This window comes from Panulirus ornatus, chromosome 9 (genome assembly GCF_036320965.1).
Source record: "Panulirus ornatus isolate Po-2019 chromosome 9, ASM3632096v1, whole genome shotgun sequence".
Taxonomy (NCBI): domain Eukaryota; kingdom Metazoa; phylum Arthropoda; class Malacostraca; order Decapoda; family Palinuridae; genus Panulirus; species Panulirus ornatus.
The window spans coordinates 46,514,654-46,540,293 of NC_092232.1; the positions used below are offsets into that span (position 1 = coordinate 46,514,654).

The 25,640-nt window shown below is 39.5% G+C and overlaps 1 protein-coding gene across 1 annotated transcript in view; it reads right to left on the bottom strand.

Moving 5' to 3' along the window:
* Positions 1–25,640, bottom strand: part of na (sodium leak channel non-selective protein na) — a 175,986-nt gene that overhangs the window by 23,283 nt on the left and 127,063 nt on the right. Inside the window, exons 22-26 of the mRNA XM_071665125.1 lie at positions 22,101–22,234; positions 19,438–19,603; positions 14,232–14,426; positions 13,340–13,557; positions 7,575–7,798 (exon numbers count right to left, since the gene is read on the bottom strand). Of these exons, the coding sequence (XP_071521226.1) occupies positions 7,575–7,798; positions 13,340–13,557; positions 14,232–14,426; positions 19,438–19,603; positions 22,101–22,234 (937 nt within the window). The remainder of the gene's footprint in view (positions 1–7,574; positions 7,799–13,339; positions 13,558–14,231; positions 14,427–19,437; positions 19,604–22,100; positions 22,235–25,640) is intronic.

Below are 25,640 nucleotides of genomic sequence, written 5' to 3' on the forward strand. Positions count from 1 at the left end.
GGTAATGATTGAGAGGGTCAAGGCATGTACAGAGCATCAGACTGGGGAAGAGCAGTGTGGTTTCAGAAGTGGTAGAGGATGTGTGGATCAGGTGTTTGCTTTGAAGAGTGTATGTGAGATATACTTAGAAAAGCAAATGGATTTGTATGTAGCATTTATGGATCTGGAGAAGGCATACGATAGAGTTGATAGAAATGCTTTGTGGAAGATATTAAAGAGTATATGGTGTGAGAGGTAAGTTGCTAAAAGCAGTGAAAAGTTTTTACTGAGGATGTAAGGCATGTGTACAAGCAGAAAGAAAGGAGTGATTGGTTCCCAGTGAATGTTGGTTTGCAGCAAGGGTGTGTGATGTCTCCTTGGTTGTTTAATTTGTCTATGGATGGGGTTGTTAGGGAGGTGAATGCAAGAGTTTTGGAGAGAGGGGCAAGTATGCAGTCTGTTGTGGATGAGAGGGCTTGGGAAGTGAGTCAGTCGTTGTTCACTGATGGTACAGCGCTGGTGGCTGATTTGTGTGAGAAACTGCAGAAACTGGTGACTAAGTTTGGTAAAGTGTGTGAAAGAATAAAGCTGAGAGTAAATGAGAATAAGAGCAAGGTTATTAGGTTCAGTAGGGTTGAGGGAAAAGTCAGTTGAGAGGTAAGTTTGAATGGAGAGAAACTGGAGGAAGTGAAGTGTTTTAGATATCTGGGAGTGGATTTAGCAGCGGAAGGAACCATGGAAGAGGAAGTGAGTCAAAGGGTGGGGGAGGGGGCGAAGGTTCTGGGAGAATTGAAGAATGTGTGGAAGGACAAAACATTATCTTGGAGCAAAATTGGGTATTTGAAGGAATAGTGGTTCTAACTATGTTATAGAGTTGCAAGCTGTGGGCTATAGATAGGGTAGTGCGGAGGAGGGTGGATGTGTTGGAAATGAGATGTTTGAGGACAATTTGTGGTGTGATGTGGTTTGATTGAGTAAGTAATGGTAGGGTAAGAGAGATGTGTGGTAATAAAAAGAGTCTGGTTGACAGAGCAGAAGAGGGTGTATTGAAATGGTTTGGTCACATGGAGAGAATGAGTGAGGAAAGAGTGACAAAGAAGATATATGTGTCAGAGGTGGAGGGAACGAGGAGAAATGAGAGACCAATTTGGAGGTGGAAGGATGGAGTGAAAAAGATTTTGAGCAATCAAGGCCTAAACATATTGGAGGGTGAAAGGCGTGCAAGGAATAGAGTGAATTGGAACGATGTGGTATACTGGGGTTGGTGTGCTGTCAATGGATTGAACCAAGGCATGTGAAGCGTCTGGGGTAAACCATGGAAAGTTTTGTGGGGCCTAGATGTGGAAAGGGAGCTGTGGTTTCGGTCCATTATACATGATAGCTAGAGACTGAGTGTGAACGAATGTGGCCTATGTTGTCTTTTCCTAGCGGTACCTCGTGTGTGCGAGAGGGGGAGGGAGGGCCATTTTATGTGTGGTGGGGTGGCGACAGGAATGGATAAAAGCAGCAAGTATCAATATGTACATGTGTATATATGTGCATATCTGTGTATGTATATATCTGTGCATGTATACGTTGAAATGTACAGGTATGTATGTGTGTGTGTGGGTGTGTATGTATATACATTTGTATGTGGGTGAGTTGGGTCATTCTTTCATCTGTTTCCCTGCGCTACCTCACTAACGCGGGAGACAGCGACAAAGTATCATAAATAAATATCAAGTACTGTATCAACATTCTGAAATTAAAAGTTTCTGGCAATGATAAACAGAGATATTGTATGCAATGAAAAGTATAAAAGATTATCTACCAAAACACAGATGTACAAAATGAAATTATCGATACACAAAATTATCTGTTAAGTTCCCTTTTTTGTACATGCTCGCTTTTCCTGACAATGCATATGATATCTATTTACACATATTCCTAACATGATTTTTTGTGACTAATTCTGATAATAATCTCAGTCTTTCAGTCTACTTCTCTACAGCATGAGCTATCTACAACATTCAGAACTTGGTGGCAAAAGTTTGATCTCAAAATACTTGACCATCAACTATCATCATATTCAACTGAAAAATATATATGAATTTCTCATAAGTACTTATACAAAAATATCATATACATTGCTGCTGTTGGGTGCTGCTGTTGGGTCTTAGACATTTGAATGTGTCACACTTAATGGCAATCATAGTGTGTGGGAGAGATCTGCACATTTCACTGCATTAAGCATGAAGTTATTTCTACCGATTTCAATAACTATATTTTGCAGAAAAGTTAAACATCAGCAGGTTATCAAGAAAAGTAAAAGCAAAAGATCTGACAAATATACAACAAAATCATGATATATTTCTCAGTAACAATTCATGAAATCTTTTTCAAAGAAGTGTTCAGTTTCATGCGGCTGGACGTGAACCAAATACGGCCATGTGAACCATGTTCATACCGTCTCAAGTATCAAAACCTTCATGAAATTACTCTTATGAGGATAAAATAGCTGTAGGAAATTAAATGAGATATGATAATTCCTTTCTTCTCCAACAACTTTAAGCATGGTACTCTTAAAAATTAGTTCTGACATTTTTTTTTTTTTTTTTTTTTTTTTGCTTTGTCGCTGTCTCCCGCGTTTGCGAGGTAGCGCAAGGAAACAGACGAAAGAAATGGCCCAACCCACCCCCATACACATGTATATACATACGTCCACACACGCAAATATACATACCTACACAGCTTTCCATGGTTTACCCCAGACGCTTCACATGCCTTGATTCAATCCACTGACAGCACGTCAACCCCGGTATACCACATCGCTCCAATTCACTCTATTCCTTGCCCTCCTTTCACCCTCCTGCATGTTCAGGCCCCGATCACACAAAATCTTTTTCACTCCATCTTTCCACCTCCAATTTGGTCTCCCTCTTCTCCTCGTTCCCTCCACCTCCGACACATATATCCTCTTGGTCAATCTTTCCTCACTCATTCTCTCCATGTGACCAAACCATTTCAAAACACCCTCTTCTGCTCTCTCATCCACGCTCTTTTTATTTCCACACATCTCTCTTACCCTTACGTTACTTACTCGATCAAACCACCTCACACCACACATTGTCCTCAAACATCTCATTTCCAGCACATCCATCCTCCTGCGCACAACTCTATCCATAGTCCACACCTCGCAACCATACAACATTGTTGGAACCACTATTCCTTCAAACATACCCATTTTTGCTTTCCGAGATAATGTTCTCGACTTCCACACATTCTTCAAGGCTCCCAGAATTTTCGCCCCCTCCCCCACCCTATGATCCACTTCCGCTTCCATGGTTCCATCCGCTGCCAGATCCACTCCCAGATATCTAAAACACTTCACTTCCTCCAGTTTTTTTCCATTCAAACTCACCTCCCAATTGACTTGACCCTCAACCCTACTGTACCTAATAACCTTGCTCTTATTCACATTTACTCTTAACTTTCTTCTTTCACACACTTTACCAAACTCAGTCACCAGCTTCTGTAGTTTCTCACATGAATCAGCCACCAGCTGATTCATGTGACATATAAGATATATTTCTAGACTTGGACAAAATCAAGCAGTGAACACTATTGCCTAAATAATTTACTAGTCATATCATCAACCTATTCATCATATGGAAGTTAACTGGAGTAATGATGTAACCACTAACAGCTCCTACAGGTCTGATTACTAGTTCTTTGCTTGATATGAACTAAATGAACTAATCAGTTTTGGTTTGCAGGTCTGGTTACAAGCTCTTTCCTAGATATGAACTAAATGAATTAATCAGTTTTGGTTTGTAGAATATCTGCAAAGAGGTAACACCACAACCATCTGGCCATTGAAGTTCTTAAACTTGATATTCACAATGTAGAATTAACAAATGGGACAAGTTGGATGGCACAGCATTCTCATAACTTGCCCTCATCTAAAATACAGATATAGGTTCCTTTGCCTGACATTTAAGCAAACTGCAGGAACTGAACCTAATTTTCTCTTCCTAACATTAAGCAAACTACAGCGGCTTTCCTGTGCTATGTGTTTTAAACTGTTATTTTCCACAACAGATGGCTTCACTGACACTGTTTGAAGCTCATCACTTTGCCAGCTGGTGGCTGGTGCTCCCTGATGCTTTCCTCTTAGTTATGTTATTGGTGCATCCTTGTGCTCTCTACTTGATTTAATGGTTGGCACCTCTGCTTATCTAAATGACAGTCTCTAACTATCTATATCTATTAGACAGAGGGCACCAACCATAAAAACAAGCAAAGAGCATCAGGAGGTACCAACATGTAAGTAAGGGGAAAGCATCAGGGTACACCAACCACAAATTAATTCCAAGTGAAACACCCTGCTAACAGAGATGGACCATGGTCAAGTGATAAGCTTTAAGCAGTGTCAGTGAAGCCACCTGCTGAGGAAGCAGTTGTTCACAACACAAAGCATAAGAAAGTTCAACGATGTCTGACACAGTGGACTAAGTACATCCTCTCTATTCTTAGCTAAGTGTTCTCAGGCTAGTTACGAGATGGATATGGCCCTCCTACATCAGTTGGCTAGCTGTGATGTTATTACACATCCACAGTTAAAAATAAGGGGTAAGGAAAATTTAGGTCGCATCCTTCTTTTAATGACAAACCTAACATTATGTGTATCCTATGTTGGATTACTCTGGAATCTTTCACCTGACCTTTCCTGATGAGGAATTTTTGAATGATGAAAAGGAAGAACATGGCCTAAATCTAATCAGGAATTTTTCAATCATAGACTTAGATACTTAGTTTTTGTGGTTGAAACAAAAGTAGGAGGTCTCGGCATTACGGGCTAAACAGGAATACTAAACACATAAGATACAGGACATGGTTGGCAAAGTTGCTGAAGACAATGTAGTGGCTGTCTACACCAGAATAATGTGGCACTGAGCAGATAAGAGGAGATCCTTGGAAATTACAGAGCCCATTCTCCCTGGGAACTCCCTCAAAGGAGTGACCATGGCAACAAAATCTCCAGTCCCGCTTCTTTGCCTTCAGTGCTTCACTCTTAACAGGAAACTGGTATAGGGCAACTCTAGAACAGTGTTTCCAACAGCTCCTAGTTAATGTTCCTAACAACTACTTCTACACAGGGCACACATGAATTTCTTCCTTGGTATGATGCAGGAACATTACATAAATATCAAAGTCTGCTTCCATGAAACTGAGAGACCTGTCCAAATAAAGATACTTCTCTTTCTGAATGGGACTGCTTTGTCACTGTATGAAGTACTCCTCCTATTGTGGCAGTTGTTCTAATGGTACATACTTGACAGAAATGAGTCTACAGTAGGCTGACTAATTACCTTACTAATCATGATCTAAACATTACCAACTTTCTCTAGATTGTAATCCCGATACACTTCTGTCTCTGATATACACTTTCATGCAATAGTTGGCAAATCACAGTGTCATATTATTACTGTGTGGCCACTGGCAACTATAGGTGGGCCACAGAGATAATTTCTTCCCCTACACAGTTAGTTGTGTATTTTCCTAACTACAACTAGTTACAAAATGCCCTTATCTAAAAGGCAAATTTTCCATATAAAAAAACTATACTATTTTGTTTCTTTTTTCCTGTCTTTTCTCTATCTTTATCCCTTATTGTTTTCATATAGGTCTTAGGTTGAATAAGGCCTTTTGTTCGACTGAAGCCACTGATATAAAGAAATTGAAGCAAGTCTGTAGGTAGCAGTTGATAGACAGCCAATGACCAGGAAGGTACAATACCAGTAATAACCATCTGGATATCAGGAGGGTTAGTGACATCTGCTTGGTGAGCCAGCACTTCAGTGATTGTCAAGTTGCACTCCTCTGACCCAGGTAGCTGTCTTTTCTTTCTGCCTCACTAACAAGTGGATTACTGGCATTCTGTCCACAAACTTACAATTTTGCTGTGTCATATGTAATGCTTGACAATACTTAACTCACACAGCTCATTCTTCATAACTCTAGATTTTCCTGCCGTATGCGCTAGCCCTGCCTTTTTGGCAAAATGGTTGGAGCAGTAAATAGAAGTAGTAAGTAGAAACATTTAGGCAGGATCATCACGCAGAAACATTAGGTAGAAGTAGTAGGTAGGAGCCTTAGATAGAAGTAGTCATTAGGAACATTAGATAGGAGCCTCTGCAAACACTGTGCTAAACTTGTCTTCGGCCAATGGCCTGTTAAGGGTGAGGCACTAAAGGCTAAAAAGCAGCATTGCAGTTTGGAGACTGTTACTGTGGCTACCCCTTTGAGGGAGTTCTAAGTGGAATAGGCTTCTTAGATATAGATAGACATATAGATAGCAGCAAGTTTGGAAGTTACTGTTTATTACCTTGAGAGAAGGTAAATTTCTGATTGCCAACCTTGATGATGACTTTTATCAGAGTAAAGGACCAATCATGGTTACAAGTAAGGTTGCTTTTAATCAATGGGGTAATGCAAAGCCTCTTCCTCAGGAATAAGAAAAACCTTACAGATTGGGATACATCCTTGTGTTATCATGATAAGAACATCCTTGCCTATGCTAATCAAACAATATAACCACAGCTTGTCTGTCAAATGTTGAAAAGTGCGTTTGCTTGGGAAGCCTTATTTCTGTATTGTGATGCAAGCAAAATAATGGTACACATTGTCCTCCCCTTCCTTCATATGCTTGCTCCATTATGGACAAAACAATAAGCTGCATGAAGTGATGACATTACCCTCTGAATATAAGCCTTATTGCCTCTGTTGACATAAAAATATTATCAAAAACTGCCTAAAAATAGTGGCCACTATGCAGCAATAATTTGTCAGTCACTTCGTCTCACAATCTGAGCTTTCTTTTATACTGATAGAGTGAGATCAACAAACTAACAGATCTTTCCAAGCTAATAAACCATGAGCATGCTCTTGCCAAGGTCCAAGATTCTCTCTCTATGCAGACTTACTCTTCTATCACATGTTTGCTGTTTCATTTGCATTCCCAGCAGCTACACATATCATTATTACTATCATTACGTAACCCTGGGGTCTTATCAATGGGTCACCTGCAGCTTCAAGGCTGTATTCCATGCAAGAGAAGAGTACTATAGGCTCTTCTGGAGCAGAAAAGTCTTCGAGGTCACTGTACTCTTTTCCATCTGCTGGTGGTGATGCAGCCTTGTTGAAAGTGACTTTTGCTAAGCATGTTACCAGTTGCAGGAACAATCTACTAACTCCCTCTTGTGCAAATTTAAGATTAAATAAAATGTGGTGTTATCATACTCTACCAGCACGGGGTTACACCACATATGAAAAGTCACCTTTGGGAAGACTGTATTACTGTCAATGGATGAAAAAGAAAAGTTTCAACAAGGATCTTTTCACTCCAAAATGGTCCACCATTTCTCTCCTACTGATTGTAGCACTGTCTTGAAGCTGCGGGAATCCCATAAAAGGGGTTCTGGGGCTGTAACATAATAATAATAACCAATGTATACTTTTTATATTTCATGGCAAAATCAACAATGAAATACATAAAGAAAAATATAACTACCTAGATTTATGAAATAAAAAAATATGAAGCAACCCATGCTTACCAACAAGTAGGTTCAACATAATATATGTAATTATGACATAAAAGGAGCAGAAGAAGATGAGGGAGCCAGTGAAATTTCCACAGTCGGTTTCCCAGTAGTTATTTCCTGGGGTGCAGAATGGTGGGGCCACCATACAGTCATGCATGATCTTGTTCCAGTCTTCTCCCGTTACAATGCGGAAAAGCAATGTAATGCCATTGGTGGCTGTCTGAAAATTTGCCTGCCTGTATGGAGACAGTGAACATTAAATTACTACATCTGTAATACTTATAAACATTCATTCATTGATAAAGTCTGTAATATTCCCATCTACTTATTCAACTATATACATATTGCTATTCATGCCCCTATGCAACTAGTTCAGCGAAAAGAATCTCACCGAAAATGTAATCATGGCACATTTTCCCACTTTCCCTTAAATCTGTTTTTCTATTCACATGTGTTCTATTACTGTACCCTCAACCTCATCTCTGCTCCCTGATTATAACACCCTCCACTCAACTTATAGAAAATACCTTCGTGGGCCTAACAAACAAATGGAAAGTACAATTGCTTTCATGTTAAGCTTCAAAACAACTTCAGAGAAAGCAGGCTCAGCAGGAAAACATGGTGCACAATATATCATCTTAGAGAAATAGTTATTGGTAGTTAGTTTGTAACAAACAATGTAAGCTAAAAGCAAAAGTTCCCCCTTCTTCCTGAAGCCCACCATAAGGTATTAACTCCACTTCAGGCAATTTCAAATAACCATGGTACATATTAACTAAGTCAGCCAATGAATTCACCCAGAAACAGTCTTCTGTGTAAAAGGCAAATGTAACTAGATTCTTTGAAGCTGAGTATCCAATCTGTATCACCTGAATAGCAAACCTCTCACATTGCTGAAACAATGAATTACTATGAAAATGATGAATATAATTCCCCTTTTCATTGAGTTTTCTTTCAATCAGAGCCAATACATCCAGGGTTCTTTCCTTGAACATTCTACCTATCTCTCCTCTCTTCTCATCTTGGTTCAATCAATGCACATTTAGACATCCCATCCTGAGCCTTCCAAGAGGATAAGCATTCCCTATTTGGCTCCTTCCTTTACTGCATCTTTTACAAATTGAAATATATGAAAGGAGGGTTTCCAACCCCCTAATCCCAGCCCTTTTAGTCATCTTCTTCAACACTCAGGGAATACTGAGGTAGCCGATGACACAGCTCTGGTGGCTAATTCGACTGAAACTGCAGAAGTTGGTGATTGAGTTTGGAAAAGTGTGTGAAAGGAGAGTGTTGAGAATAAATATGAATAAGAGCAAGGTTATTAGGTTCAGCAGGGTTGGGGGACAAGTTAATTGGGATGTAAATTTGAATGGAAAATAACTGGAGAAAGTGAAGTGTATCAGATATCTGGGAGTGGACTCAGCAACGAATGAAACCAAGGAAGCAGAAGTGAGTCACAGGGTGGAGGAGGGGGTGAAGGTTCTGGGAGTGATGAAGAATGTGTGAAAAGAGAGAACGTTATCTCGGAGAGCAAAAATGGGTATGTTTCAAGGAGTAGTAGTTCCAAGAATGTTATATGGTTGCAAGGCATGGGCTAAAGATAGGGTTGTATGAGGAGGGTGGATGTGTTGGAAATGAAAAGTATGAAGACAATATGTAGTGTGAAGTGGTTTGATTAAATAATGAAAGGGTAAGAGAGATGTGTGGTGATAAAAAGAGTGTGGTTCAGGGAGCAGAATAGGGTGTGTTGAAATGGTATGGACAAATGGAGAGAATGAGTAGGGAAAGATTGACAAAGAGGATATATATGTCAGAGGTGGAGGGAACAAGGAGCAGACCAAATTGGAGGTGGAAGGATGGAGTGAAAAAGACTTTGAGCAATTGGGGCCTGAACATACAAGATCATGAGAGGCGTGCAAGGAATAGAGTGAACTGGAGTGATGTAGTATACCGAGGTCGACGGGCTGTCAGTGGACTGAACTAAGGCATGCGAAGCATCTGGGGTAAACCATAGAAAGGTCTGTGGGGCCTGGATGTGGATAGGGAGCTGTGGTTTTGGTGCATTCCACATGACAGCTACAGACTGAATGTGAACTCATGTGGCCTTTTTTGTATGTTTTCCTGGCACTACATTGCTGAAGCAGGGGGGTAGTGATGCTATTTCCTGTGTGGCAGAGTAGCAACAAAAATGGATGAGGGTAAGCAAGTATAAATATGTACATGTGTATATATGTATATGTCTTTGTATGTGTATGTATGTATGCACGTATATGTTGATATGTATATGTATGTATATGCGCGTGTATGGGTGTTTATGTATATATTTGTGTATATGAGTGAATGGGCCATTCTTCGTCTGTTTCCTGGTGCTGCCTCGCTGATGCAGGAAACAGCAATTTGCTGTCCCTAAAGTTTAATGATACTCTCTCAACCTAACTCTCATTTGTCCGCTTTTTCAACCCTTGCACCTTACTCTTGATCGACTGCAACTTTTTCTTACCCATCTCCCGGTCATTTGCACTCCTTCCTTTTAAGTACCACCTAAATCCCTCTTTTCTCTTTCATCATCAACTTTACTTCCTCACCCCACCACTCACTACCCTTTCTAATTTGTCCACCTCCTAACTTGTGCATGCCATATGCATCTCTTGCACAAGCCATCATTGCTTTCCTATATAAACCCCCTTTCCTCAACCACTCCCCTCACTTTACTTGATCACACCTTTTGTACACTCAATCTCTGCTGATATTTCTTCACACATTTCTCCTTTCCAAACTCATTCACACTCACCATTCTCTTCTCCCTGATTTAGTTTCCTCTTTCGGAAACCTCTACAAATCTTCACCCTTGCCTTAACAAGATGGTGATCTGATATCCTACCAACTGCACCTCTTAACACATTTACAACCATAAGTCTCTCTTTTATATGCCTATCAAGTACTATGACATCCCATTAAGCTCCCCCCCCCCAACACATTTTCATCCATAAGTCTATCTTTTACATGCCTATCATCCAACAGGCAATCTAATAGTGCTCCTACTCACATACATATACTAGTGTATATCGCTCTTTCTAAATCAGGTATTCCCAATTACTAGTCTTTCTTCAGCACACAACTCCACCAACTCTTCACCATTTCCACTAACACTGAATATCCCATGCAAACCATTTACACCCTCAACTGCCACATTACTTACCTCTGAATGTTAATCACACCTCAATAATATCTGTTGACACGCTCACTCAGCTGCTCCTAAAACATTTGCCTCTCATGATCTTTCTTCTCTTGGCCAGGTGCATAAGCACCAATAATCACTCATATCTGGCAATCCACTTAGTTTTCCCCACATCAATCTAGAATTTACTTCCTTGCATTCTATCACACACTCCCACAACTCCTGCTTCAGGAGCAGTGTTACTTCATCCTTAGCTCATGTCCTCTCACTAACCCCTGACTTTACTCCTAAGACATTTCTAGATCATTCTTCCCCTTTACCCTTCAGCTTCGTTTCACTCAGAGCCAGAACCACTCAGAGCCAGAACCACTCAGAGCCAGAACATCCAGGTTTCTTCCCCAAACATACTCCCTATTTCTCCTCTCTTCTCATCTTGGTTACATCCACACACATTCAGACACCCCAATCTAAGCCTTTGAGGAGGATGAGCACTCCCTAACTGGCTTCTGTTTTCTCTTTTAGAAACTGAAATACAAGAAAGGGAGGGTTTCTAGCCCTCCACTCATGACCCCTTTAGTCACCTTCTACAACACATGGGGAATACGGAAGTATATATAGGAAAACTTAGAGAAAGTTTAGTGTTTTAGATACCTGGTAGTATACATGGCTACATGACAGTGAGTGGAACCATGGAAGCTGGAGTGAGTTATGGGGTGGGTGAGAGGACAAAGGTTCTGAGAACACTGAAGAATGTGTGGAAAGAGAGAACAATATCTGGGAGGGCAAAAAAGACACACTTTAAATACCTCCTCAACCCAAACCTTCCATATGCTATCATCAAACACATTCAACAATCCTCCAAAGTACTCACTCCATCTCTTCATTTCAATTCTGCTTGTTAACACTTTCCAAACTGTCCCCTTCACTGATGTTCCCATCAGTTCCTTATTTTTCTAATGCTGTTAAATTCATTCCCAAACATTTTCTTTGTCTACTTGAAATATGTTGATACTAGCTCACCCCAACTCTCATTTGTCCTCTTACAGCCAATGCACATTCCTCTTGACCTTCTGCTACTTTTTCTTGTCCTTCTCCAAATCACTCACACTCCTTCCTGGTAGGTACCCATACACTTCTCTCTTCTTTCACTAGTGACTTAACTTTTTATCATCCCACCTCAATACCCTTTCTCACATGCCCACCTCTCACCTTATGCATGCCACACACTTCTCTCACATATACCATTACTGCCTGCATAATTACCTCCTATTCCTCATCAACTCTCTTAACTTCATTTATTGTCACTTTTTGCCTTTCTACTCTCAATCTCTTATGGTATCTTTTAACACAAGCCTATGCTCCAAGCTCACTTACTTTCACCTGTCTATTCTCATCCATATCATTTCCTCTTTTCCAAAAGGAGCAGATATCCCACCATCTGTCCCCTTCCAGCAAATTCATATCCAAGAGTCTCTCTTTTGCATGCCTATCAATTAGTGCATAATCCAATAATATCCGCTCAATGAGAGGCTAAGGGGTACAAAGCTGTCCACTATGGAGGACAAGAAAGAGAGTGGGGACTTTATAACAGGCCTTCAAGTTCTTAAATCTACAGAACAATACTGTTAGTAGACAATTCTCCATGAGATTCAACATGAGAGCAACAGAAGCCATGATAAAATGCTGGGCAAAAATCTAGCTAAAATAAGATTTTAAGAAGTATTGGATGAGTGTTATGCTGATGGATGGTTGGAATAAAGTAAAAATAAGACAGAGAATGCTGACAGTTTAAACTGTTTAAAAGGCTTCACAATGGCACAGACATTTCAGGTGATGGGTTCCTACAAGTGTGGAAACAGGAAAAAATTACACAGCAGTACATCATAAGGATTAGTCTTTTATATAATTAGAATAACTGTTCAGATGAAAGTAAATCTTCAGCATCTAAACAGGATTCTCATTTCCTTTATGGGAGACATGCCTGCTACTGTAAATGGAGTTTCAAGGATGAGTTACATATCAGCAGTTTGTTTAATGGAATTAAAGAACTATCAAAGGAATATCTGAGTTATGAAAAATTAAAGAAAATGAAGTGGAAAGAATCTGTTTCCGATGTACTACTCTTCCCTTGGGTATGTATGCCCCACATTATACATACCATAAATATGAGTACTTTGAGTATCAAATAAAAAGCATAATGTTCCACATAGTATGTACTGTGTATATACATATCATATGAATATCATACAAATATGTATCATGTAAAATTTTTTTCACACATATTCACCATTTCATGCATCAGCAAGGTAGCGTTAAGAAAAGAGGACTGAGCCGAAGATTGAAAATCCTCACTTGGCCCCCTTCTCTATTCCTTCTTTTGGAAAAGTAAAAACTGGATGGGAGGATTTCCTGCCACCCACTCCCTCCCCTTTTAGTCGCCTTTTATGACACGCAGGGAATACGTGGGAAGTATTCTTTCTCTCCTATCCCAAGGATATCATGTAAAATGTACTATAAAAATGCTGATGGTGTAATGCTTACTAATGCTCCATATATCATGACAGTAATTTCACAATCATTACAGTAAGCCCTAACCTACCTTCCAATGCCTTCTCCATATTTAACTGTGCCGAATAAGATGCATCCTGCTAAAGCATAGGACAGGATGAGTAGGAACATGCCCATGATGATGAAGAAGCTTTTGTATACAGAAACACCCACTGTTAACATTAACATCTTCAGAGTAGCATGTTTACCAGTAATTGTGAAAAACCGTAGGATGATTACCATAAATCCAAACATGTGCGATTCATCAGTCTGTAAAAACAAAGATACAGTTACATAATCTCAAAAACTTGAATGTAAGAAAAAATACTGTGTGCATATGAAATCTTTTCTAAAAAAAAGAAATGCATTCAGGGAAAGCTATTTCTTTCTATAGATAAGGCCACCAGGCTTGGGATAGGCATAAAATAATGCTGAACCAGAGGCTATTGCTGAAGTATTCACACTGGTTTGGTTTTGTACTTTAAGTACTAGTGTGAGGTTATGGCTTAAGCTTTACTACAAGAAAGGTGTCAGCAATGAGCAGCAGTTCCTGTGAGGTGATTTTCTCCATATAGACAGATGGTGGGATTACCCATGGGTTAATACTGGACCTTGGCCTATTATTCTAAAGAGACAAAAAGGTCTTACTAATTATCCTCACTGGCTGACAGTCCTCCCACCATCCTCAGACACATACTTCCTCATCATCCTATTGAGAAAGTTTATTTCTTGTTTTATGTTTCTCTATACCCTTACACTCTAACATCCCTCTAGCAACCATAAAATCTTTTCTTCCTTTCCCTATAAGTGTTACCAAATTTATTCATTTTTCACCAGCAAAATTAACCTTCTGCTATGGAGAAAATATCTGATTTAAAAAAAGGTATTTATTCAATGCCCATTAAAATCATGCATAACAATTATCACTTTTTGCATAATCTTACCTGAATGGTGTAGTTGAGGATAATCCAAACCACCCCTAAAACAGTGACAAATAAATCATAACGATTACGCCTACTCTGCCAGTATCCTCGTGGAGTGAAGGCAATTAGTTTCATGACCACCTCTACAACGAACACCAAGTTAAGCAGAGAAGAGACAATTGCCAGGGACTTTGTTGGTTCCTCTTCTTTATTCCACTGAAATAAGAGCAGTGATTTTGAAGCCAAAATTCAAGTATCATTATAAATCAATTCATATCTTGCACGGTATAGAAGCAAAATTATCTAAAAAAATTTAAATCATAAAGTAACATATATATCATTAATATATATTATACTTTGATGCTGTCTTCCGCATTAGTGAGGTAGTGCAAGAAAACAGACAAAAGAATGGCCCAACCAACCCACATACACACGTATATACATAAACGCCCACACACGCACATATACATACCTATACATTTCAATGTATACAGACATATACATACATACACATGTACATATTCATACTAGCTGCCTCCATCCATTCCTGTCGCCACCCCGCCACACAGGAAATGGCATCCCCCTCCCCCCGCGTGCACATGAGGTAGCGGTAAGAAAAGACAATAAAGGCCACATTCATTCACACTCAGTCTCTAGCTGTCATGTGTAATGCACCGAAACCACAGCTTCCTTTCCGCTTCCAGGCCCCACAAAACTTTCCATGGTTTACCCCAGATGCTTCACATGCCTTAGTTCAATCCATTGACAGCACGTCCACCCCATTACACCACATCATTCCAATTCACTCTATTCCTTGCACGCCTTTCACCCTCCTGTAAGTTCAGGCCCTGATCGCTCAAAATCTTTTTCACTCCATCCTACCACCTCCAATTTGGTCCCCCACTTCTCCTTGTTCCCTCCACCTCAGACACATATATCCTCTTTGTCAATCTTTCCTCACTCATTCTCTCTATATGTCCAAACCATTTCAACACATCCTCTTCTGCTCTCTTAACCACACTCTTTTTATTACCATACATTTCTCTTACCATTTCATTACCACTCCTGAAACCACACTGCTCTTCCCCAATCTGATGCTCTGTAAATGCCTCCCCCCTCTCAATCAATACCTTTCCATATAATTTCCCAGGAATACTCAACAAACTTTGCCTCTGTAATTTGAACACTCACCATTATCCCCTTTGCCTTTATAAAATGGCACTATGCATGCATTCTGCCAATCCTCAGGTACTTCACCATGATTTATACACACAATGAATATCCTTACCAACCAATCAACAACACAGTCACCCCCTTTTTTACCAAATTCTATTGCAATACCACCCAAACCCGCCGCCTTGCTGGCTCTCATCTTCCGCAAAGCTTTCACTACCTCTTCTCTGTTTACCAAACCATTCTCCCTGACCCTCTCACTTCACACACCACCCCAACCAAAACACCCTATGTCTGCCACTCCATCATCAAACACATTAAACATACCTTCAAAATACTCACTCCATCTCCTCGCTTTATCACTACTTGTCATTACCTCCCCACTTGCCCCCTTCACCGATGTTCCCATTTGATCTCTTGTCTTATGCACATTATTTACCTCCTTCCAAAACATATTTTCATTCTCCCTAAAATTTAATGATACTCTCTCACCCCAACTCTCATTGGCCCTCTTTTTCAACTCTTGCACCTTTCTCTTGACCTCCTGCCCCTTTCTTTTATACATCTCCCACTCATTTGCACTATTTCCCTGCAAAAATCGCCCAAACGCCTCTCTCTTCTCTTTCACTACCAACCTTACCTCTTCATCCCACCACTCACTACCCTTTCTAATCTTCCCACCTCCCACCATTCTCATGACACATGCATCTTTTGCATAAGCCATCACTGCATCCCTAAATACATCCCATTCCTCCCCCACTCCCCTCACATCATTTGATCTCACCTTTTGCTATTCTACTCTCAATCTCTCCTGATACTTCCTCACACAAGTCTTCTTTCCAAGCTCACTTACTCTCACCACTCTCTTCTCCCCAACATTCTCTCTTCTTTTCTGGAAACCTCTACAAATCTTCACCTTCGGCTCCTCAAGATAGTGAGCAGACATCCCTGCAGCTGTCCCTCTCAGCAAATTAACATCCAAAAGTCTCTCTTTTACACACCTATCAATTAACACGTAATCCAATAATGCCCTCCTGCTCACATGCATATGCTTATGTATATCTCTCTTTTTAATCCAGGTATTCCCAATCACCAGTCCTTTTTCAGCACACAAATCCACAAACTCTTCACCATTTCCATTTACAACACTAAACACCCCATGTACACCAATCATACCCTCAACTGCCACATTACTCACCTTCACATTTAAATCACCCATCACTAAAACCTGGTGTCATGCATCAAAGCTACTAACACACTCTTTCAGCTGCTCCCAAAACACTTGCCTCTCATGATCTTTCTTCTCAAGTCCAGGTGCATAAGCACCAATAATCACCCATCTCTCTTCATCTACTTTCAGTTTTAGCAACAACAATCCAGAATTCACTTTCTTACACTCTATTACATACTCCCACAACTCCTACTTCAGGAACAGTGCTACTCCTTCCTTTGCTCTTGTCCTCTCACCAACCCCTGACTTTACTCCCAAGACATTCCCAAACCACTCTTCCCCTTTACCCTTGAGCTTCATTTCACTGAGCCAAAACATACAGGTTCCTTTCCTCAAACATACTACCTACCTCTCCTTTTTTCTCATCTTGGTTACATTCACACACATTCAGAGGATGAACACTCCCTGCATGCCTCCTTCTTCTGTCTCCTCATTTAGAAATTTAAATACCGGGGGGGGGGGGTTCCAGCAACCCGCTCCCAAACCCTTTAGTCGCCTTCTATGACACGTGGGGAATACATGGGATGTATTCTTTCTCCCCTATACCTATAAAATCAAATAATAATCCACTATACATCACGTTCTAACCCCTGCCATGAGGCAAAATGGTAGCAGAAATAGATAGAATTTGTAGGGAGGAACATTTAGGGAGAAGCATTAGGCAGAAACATTAGGTAGAAGTTGTTGGTAGGAACATTAGGCATGAGCATTAAATGGAAGTAGTCAGGAGGAACATTAGGCAGGAGCCTCTGTAAACACTGTACTAGACTTGCCCTCTGTCAGTGGCCTGTTGAAGATTAGATATCAAAGGCTAAGTAGCAACACTGGAGATCAATAATTATGGAGACTACTTTCACAGAAACCCCCTTGAGGGAGTTCCAAGAAGGGAACAGGCCTCAGAGATACAGATGATAGACATTACGAAACAGTCAAGGCCTTTTATCAGTGCCCATGATACATTTTCTTTCAGAATTCAGGCTCAGAGTGTACACTGGAGTGTTTAAGGTGATCCTGTGCCACAGTATGGCCCACAAACTATTAAGCCAGGAATCCTGAATTGATATATGTGCCATTCTCATCCGTTGTTCAATATCACACATGCAGATCCAATTTTTTTATTCTTCAAGGTTTTGTTAAAATTTTCACCAAACATCATAATTCATAATGTACCAAGTGGCAGCAGTAATTTGTGGACATGAACACATATAACTAGCCATACACACTGTACAAGCTGAACAAAGCTCCTTGCAAACAAAACTTAGCTTCAAAATTTATGCAACTATAAATGTAACTTTAAGGCTAATTCAAGACCTTTTATGACCTGAAACAGTAATTCTGACATATCCAAGACCTTCTTCAAGGATCTGCTGGAACCCTGCAAAAATATCTACCATTTCCCTACCACTGGTTGTAAACTTGGAGCTACAACAGCCTGTGAAAGGGATCCTGGGGTCGAACCAAAACATCATTTCACAATCATACATATTTTTCTACTGTGGAAGATAATGTCCTACTCATCATTCTCCACTTAAAAATGCAAGCCAGGAATATCAATCCCAACCCAGGACTATATTTAACCTCTGCCTGATCATCCAACCAAACAAAAGAAAATAAAACAAAGCTGCAAAACAAAACAAAAGACCTACACAACAAAACAAATATTCCCCAAATACCATCCCACCTTAATATGCTTGACACTCAGTGCTTAGCAAAATCACCAAACACCTTCCATCCAAACCACTCTATACATAACCATCAACCACAAGTGACTTAAAAAGCTTACCACAGCTTCAAAAGTCAACAACCTATATCAAGAAATCAAACAACAATACACTAAAAAAATATATATAAGCTGAAATTAACCAACTAGCACCAAACTAAGCCTTACTTACTTAGATTTAAATACCATCCCACCAGACATACACCTTTCTAAAACTACCCTGTCCAGACAAAAAGAGTTATGCTTTCTCATCTAAATTCTGGACTTCACAAATTCGACACATATCAAGGCCCTTCATGCCATGATATCTATATCTCTGATGCCCATTCCCTGTGGAAACTCCCTCAAGTGGGTGGCCATAGCAAAAGTCTCCATAACTGTTGAACTCCAGCATCGCTTCTTAGCCTCTAAAGCCTCACCTTTAACAAGTCATTGGCAGAAAGCAACTCTAGTGTAACATTTCCAGGGGCTCCCACCAAATCTTCCAACCAACTACTTCTACCTAATGTGTCAACCTAATATTCCTGCCAAATGTTCCAATATTCTATTTCTACCTAATGCTCCCAGCTACTGCTCCTACCTAACACTTCTACCTAATGTTTCTACCTCAAGCTCCAACTAACATTCCTATCAACAACTTTTATCTATTGCTCCTACCATTTAGCCAAAAGGCAAGGCTAGCACAAAGGAAAATCTAGAGTTGCAAAGAATGAGTTGAGTTAAGAGCTGTCAAATGTAATTTGTGAAAGGATACAACTACTACAATGAAGACACTTGAACACTTACTGCTTAACCACAAAAACACACACAGCATCACAACACTTTATGACCTGTGGTCCTGCCCAGTGAACATAAGTGGCATCCTGAGCACTGAAGAACCCCATAAAAGACAGAAGTGACTCTTGGGGCAGGAAGGTAAGGTAAGGTGAATTACCAGCAAATTTCTTCTTTAGCATTGGTATTCATTATTTATGATGAGAAAAGCATGAAATCCTAACAATCATTTAATTTCATTCTAAATTCTAAAAAATCAAGCAAATACAGAGCAATGTTTTCAACAGGCATGTGAAATAAAGAACACAATAAACTTTAGCAACACTTACTGCAACACATAGTAAGCTGCTATTAATGATAACAGAAACAGCAACAAATCTCTTGAAATATATGTTCTGCGTAATGTCATAAATAAAAGCACGGAAGGCTCGGCCATCAGGGCGAGGAGGGAGATGAAGAGGCTGAGCAATTTTCAGTCTTTTCTTGAGATCACACCTGTTGGAAGCATATAAAAAGATTTTTGTAAAATTTCCCAAGTATAAGATTATAAGAAAATAGTTTCATAACTTGGAATACATGCTATCATAACTAAATCAGAAAATATTCAATCAAAGAAAGAATTATGATTCTAAATCTTTAATTCTCACTACAGCAAGCATTCAAATCTGAGTTACAAATATTTGGTTAGAGATATCAAATACGAATAAGGATGCCATGAACAAAAGGAAAGATTGGACAAGCATCAATGGACTCATTCATGTTGAATTTTCATTTTATGGGCACCACAAAGAAAAAAAAAACTTTGGACAGAAAATCAAGAAAATAATATGCGAATGTAAGCATAAAGGAATATCTAGATAAATGCAGGGACCACTGTCATGAGAAGAAGTCTTCAGTGTGTTATTTCATCTACAAACACAAACCAAATAATCAGGAATGAGAGTATTTTTCCTCTTGCAATGTACTTATGATAATATGAATTCATGTCTGGACTGCTCATCCAGTATATGATACTTGTTAGGAAGAGTGTAGAATCATACTTGCAAATGAACCAATACTTGTGTGATACAAGGCAAATCATATGGCAACATGTTATCCATGGAAAGTGAAAATCTCTATTTTCCATTTGAAGGTCCTACTTAAGGTCTTCTGAAGAGAACACTAATCTGTGGGCTGACAAAAACACCCTCCTTGAGATTCGCCTCAATGAGCCTTGGGAAATTCTCACCAAGGTACCTAAACTGGCCCATTTCTATTTGTAGCCTTAACAAAGTTCTTCATGAGGCTCAGTTTGATGTGCACAGGTGGTAACAAAATCCTGCATGATTCTACCAGCAATAGATGCTAGATGATCTTTGTTATTGGCTCCAGCAACTATCAGGAAGCCCAGTCCCTCTTGTTGTACTGGTAGTCTTTGCTTAACTGTCCAATGCATATAGGAAACAGAAAAACTTTATGTAGCCCCACTGCAGTACAAGCAAGGCATCAAAAACCTCCAAGATGCCAAAAAGGTGCCACGAGCACTTCTTGTCGCTTACACAGTTCAAAAGATGCTTCATGTTATTATATGACTCCTTCACATGGACTGCATGTCCAACTGGATTTGACAGCAACATGTTGCCATCATGCAGCAGAACAAATCTTAGACCCAACTTTGATGAGTCTATCATCTATCAAACAGTCTCCACTCCTCATGGTTATGACTAATATTAAGGGATGCTATCAGACCATCTTCATCGCCGCAGGCAATACGTTCACCTTCTACCTTAAGAAATGGAGCGAAATCATATCTAACAGTACATTCCTCCATCCTTCCATCACATCTATTTACTTATTTATAATTACCCAAGCAACAATTTCTATGAAAGAGTCTCGGTGTTAAGTAGGACATTTCTAAAGGCTACTCCAGCCCAAGGCTGCACCACTTCCAGTAGCACAGAAATATAGGCTCCTTTGAAGTGAAAACTTCTTTGATAAGACTATACTTTCAGTAAATTCCCTAAAAATGACTTTTCATGGTGTTGTACCCCTGACCAGGGTAAAGTCTGGTAACAAAATCAACATAACATCCCTGAAGGGACAGTTCCTCCCAATAAACAAAACACCAACCATTCTAGACATCACATATATTCGCTTTCCACAGCAATGACAACACCTATATATTTAACCATAAAAGTTAAACCTTTCATAGGAAAAGAAACCAACTCAGAGACAAAAATTCACCATCATCAGAAATCAGAGACAAATCCAAATCATAATCAACACTCTCACTATCATGATCACATTACATGATTACATTATATTTGTAGATGCTAGACATATTGATATCACTACTATGACTGCCAGACACAAGGATATCACGACTGTGACTGCCAGATGAATGCCCTGATAAGAGTCCTTCCCTATGGTGCTTTTAAGGTAACTGACACCTGTGAAATTTCTGAGAGTATATCATTACTGCTGGTAACATGGCATCATTTTATGGTTCAAGACCCCTCCAGGACATCTGAAACAGGGCAGGAATTATCAGCACATAAATTGCACATATGTGGGACCCCAGTCCTATATGCATAAGGTACATGTGTAGGACTCAAAAAGGTTGATAAACTCAATAATCTGAAAAATGGAAAAGGATACTGATCCATGGGATGGAAAAAGGCCAGTCTATCAGAACAAATCCTAGCAATGTGCTGTCCAAGAGAATTCTGCTAGGCTGGGACATCATCTTTGCAGCAGTCTCTGTTTGGCCTAAGGCTGGCCTAAAATGAGTGAATTGGTACTACCCAATTGGTAGGATTGCAATGGGTAAAGAAGGAAAATGTTTTCACATCAGAAAGGCAGAGGGTTTCAAGGTCCTAACCCCAATTTCCTAAATATGTCAATGAAAAAATCTTATGCTCACTGGAGAAATGGAAATTTTGAGATTCATCAATATATTCACACAAATCATGGCATATATCAATTACAAATTAACAGACAAAAAGTGACTTACCATCTCCTCTGATCAACAGTAAGAAGTGCAGTTCCCTTATTCTCTGAGTAGTTGGCAATAACCACGCCAACAAACAGTGTCAGACCAATCATACAGCCAAGGAACACAAATATATGTATGTAGATTGTGGAGGCCTGTGGAAAACCAAATAGGGGTATTAAATGAGAAATAGCTAGTATACATATCAGAATACACATAAAATAAGCATATCTTAGACTCCGTAAGGAAAATGTTATAATGATAAACAGTACAAAATGAACAAGTAACCTGAGAATGTTACTCTGCAGCCACAAACAATTCATTATACAGAATGTGACTGTTGGTGGTGTTCACTATCTATGAAAATAATTTTGGATTAATGAACTATGGTGCTTAAATCAACATATACTGATTAGTTATGAATTGATTGACACAACTGTGATCAAGGAAACTCTAATGTGTTCATTTTCAACAAGGAAATATAAGTTCATACAACAGCTGAGAAGGAATATTACTCCTTTATAGAATCAAACTGCCTCCAAATTTAAAGAACGTAATGGAGAAGGTGATTAAGCCTTAAGTCTGTCTACATACTCAGTACGTAGCCTAAATCATGGAATTTCAGAAAAATAAAATGTCCACTAATCATATCCTACTAGTTACTATATTCTTAACATCCATGTAAAACCACTGATATAGCTGAGAGGAAAGAAGAGCCTGTGTCCTTTCCTAGTAAAAAGTCTTCTAATGAAAATGGGCATCAATTAATATGTTACTTAAAAAATCATATCTAACAGTACATTCCTCCATCCTTCACTGACCTACTCAATGAAGGCTTCCATTACATAATGCACTGAGGAAGACCAGGAGGATAGGAGGGTAAAAGTATCCTAATTACTGATTGAAGAATTATTCAAGAAAATGTGGATAAAGGTTAATGCATCATACAGTGAGAAAAACTTAAATTCTTAAGTGCAAGTGAAAATTCACATAAAAAAATTTTCTGAAAAGATAACTTGCAATGTCTGGATAATCCAATGAGATAATGATTTTTCAGCAATCATGGAATTCACCTCTTCACTCAGAATGATTCATTTGTCCATTACCCTGTTACAATTTTGGATCTCTTTCATCTTTTCTCACTTCTGTTTAGCTAAGTTTTCTGTTAAGCCCTCTATATGAATGTTTTTCTTTACTTCAAAGAATATCAATCAATATCAATTATAATCAACATCAAGCCCCCCAGTAATCTTAAACAAGGTTATCATGCCATCTTCGTCCTTTCATCTTGTAATATTATTAGGTTTGAGGCTGCTCTACCCTCCCTCATCTTCCTTAGTTCAAGTACAATTTTTGTCATTTCAATTCACTTTCTCTATCCCGTTAATGTCTCCTCAAGAAAGCATACAAAGGTCTAGTTTGGTTTTATCATATATTGTCAATACCCTTCAGAACATTAAGCTTTAATACAAGAGTAATTCTGACAATGCCTGAAAAAATGGTTCACCTCTTTCACATCTCTTTTTATGTGGTTTTCTATTGACCTGATGGGCATTGTTTCAATAGAGCATCTAAATCATTCCTGTTGGTAAATACCTGTAAATACCTGTAAATACTGACTTAAAAAGGCTGAGTACATTAAGAAAAAGTGGACTTTGCTTACTACCTCCCTTAAGTGATTCAACAATTTGCAGTAGTATGTAGGGGGCCACAAGACCCATGGCACTCAAAAAAAAAGATCCCTTAAAGCACATGAAAGCATCTCCTTTGGTTTAATTTCCCTTATTCCACCTTCATTTTTAACATATTCTGGTTCACTTCCACCTTCATTTCTAACACATTTTGGTTTAATTTCATCTTCATCTTTAACATATTTTGGTTTGATTTCATTAGCCATGCATCCGACCAATGTTCACGCTTGTCTAGCTCTCTTTCTATGTTGTTGCATTCAAGAATACACAAAAATTCTTATAAACTTAGCAAGTCTGCACATGTATATAAATTCCAAAGTATAAATGGAACTACTGACTTAAAAAGGCTGAGTACATTAAGAAAAAGTGGACTTTGCTTACTACCTCCCTTAAGTGATTCAACAATTTGCAGTAGTATGTAGGGGGCCACAAGACCCATGGCACTCAAAAAAAAAGATCCCTTAAAGCACATGAAAGCATCTCCTTTGGTTTAATTTCCCTTATTCCACCTTCATTTTTAACATATTCTGGTTCACTTCCACCTTCATTTCTAACACATTTTGGTTTAATTTCATCTTCATCTTTAACATATTTTGGTTTGATTTCATTAGCCATGCATCCGACCAATGTTCACGCTTGTCTAGCTCTCTTTCTATGTTGTTGCATTCAAGGATACTCAAAAATTCTTATAAACTTAGCAAGTCTGCACATGTATATAAATTCCAAAGTATAAATGGAACTTTTTTTTTTTTTTTTTTTTTTTTTTTTTTTTTTTTTTATACTTTGTCGCTGTCTCCCGCGTTTGCGAGGTAGCGCAAGGAAACAGACGAAAGAAATGGCCCAACCCCCCCCCCCATACACATGTACATACACACGTCCAGACACGCAAATATACATACCTACACAGCTTTCCATGGTTTACCCCAGACGCTTCACATGCCTTGCTTCAATCCACTGACAGCACGTCAACCCCTGTATACCACATGACTCCAATTCACTCTATTTCTTGCCCTCCGTTCACCCTCCTGCATGTTCAGGCCCCGATCACACAAAATCTTTTTCACTCCATCTTTCCACCTCCAATTTGGTCTCCCTCTTCTCCTCGTTCCCTCCACCTCCGACACATATATCCTCTTGGTCAATCTCTCCTCACTCATTCTCTCCATGTGCCCAAACCATTTCAAAACACCCTCTTCTGCTCTCTCGACCACGCTCTTTTTATTTCCACACATCTCTCTTACCCTTACGTTACTTACTCGATCAAACCACCTCACACCACACATTGTCCTCAAACATCTCATTTCCAGCACATCCATCCTCCTGCGCACATCTCTATCCATAGCCCACGCCTCGCAACCATACAGCATTGTTGGAACCACTATTCCCTCAAACATACCCATTTTTGCTTTCCGAGATAATGTTCTCGACTTCCACACATTTTTCAAGGCTCCCAAAATTTTCGCCCCCTCCCCCACCCTATGATCCACTTCCGCTTCCATGGTTCCATCCGCTGACAGATCCACTCCCAGATATCTAAAACACTTCACTTCCTCCAGTTTTTCTCCATTCAAACTCACCTCCCAATTGACTTGACCCTCACCCCTACTGTACCTAATAACCTTGCTCTTATTCACATTTACTCTCAACTTTCTTCTTCCACACACTTTACCAAACTCAGTCACCAGCTTCTGCAGTTTCTCACATGAATCAGCCACCAGCGCTGTATCATCAGCGAACAACAATTGACTCACTTCCCAAGCTCTCTCATCCCCAACAGACTTCATACTTGCCCCTCTTTCCAGGACTCTTGCATTTACCTCCTTTACAACCCCATCCATAAACAAATTAAACAACCATGGAGACATCACAC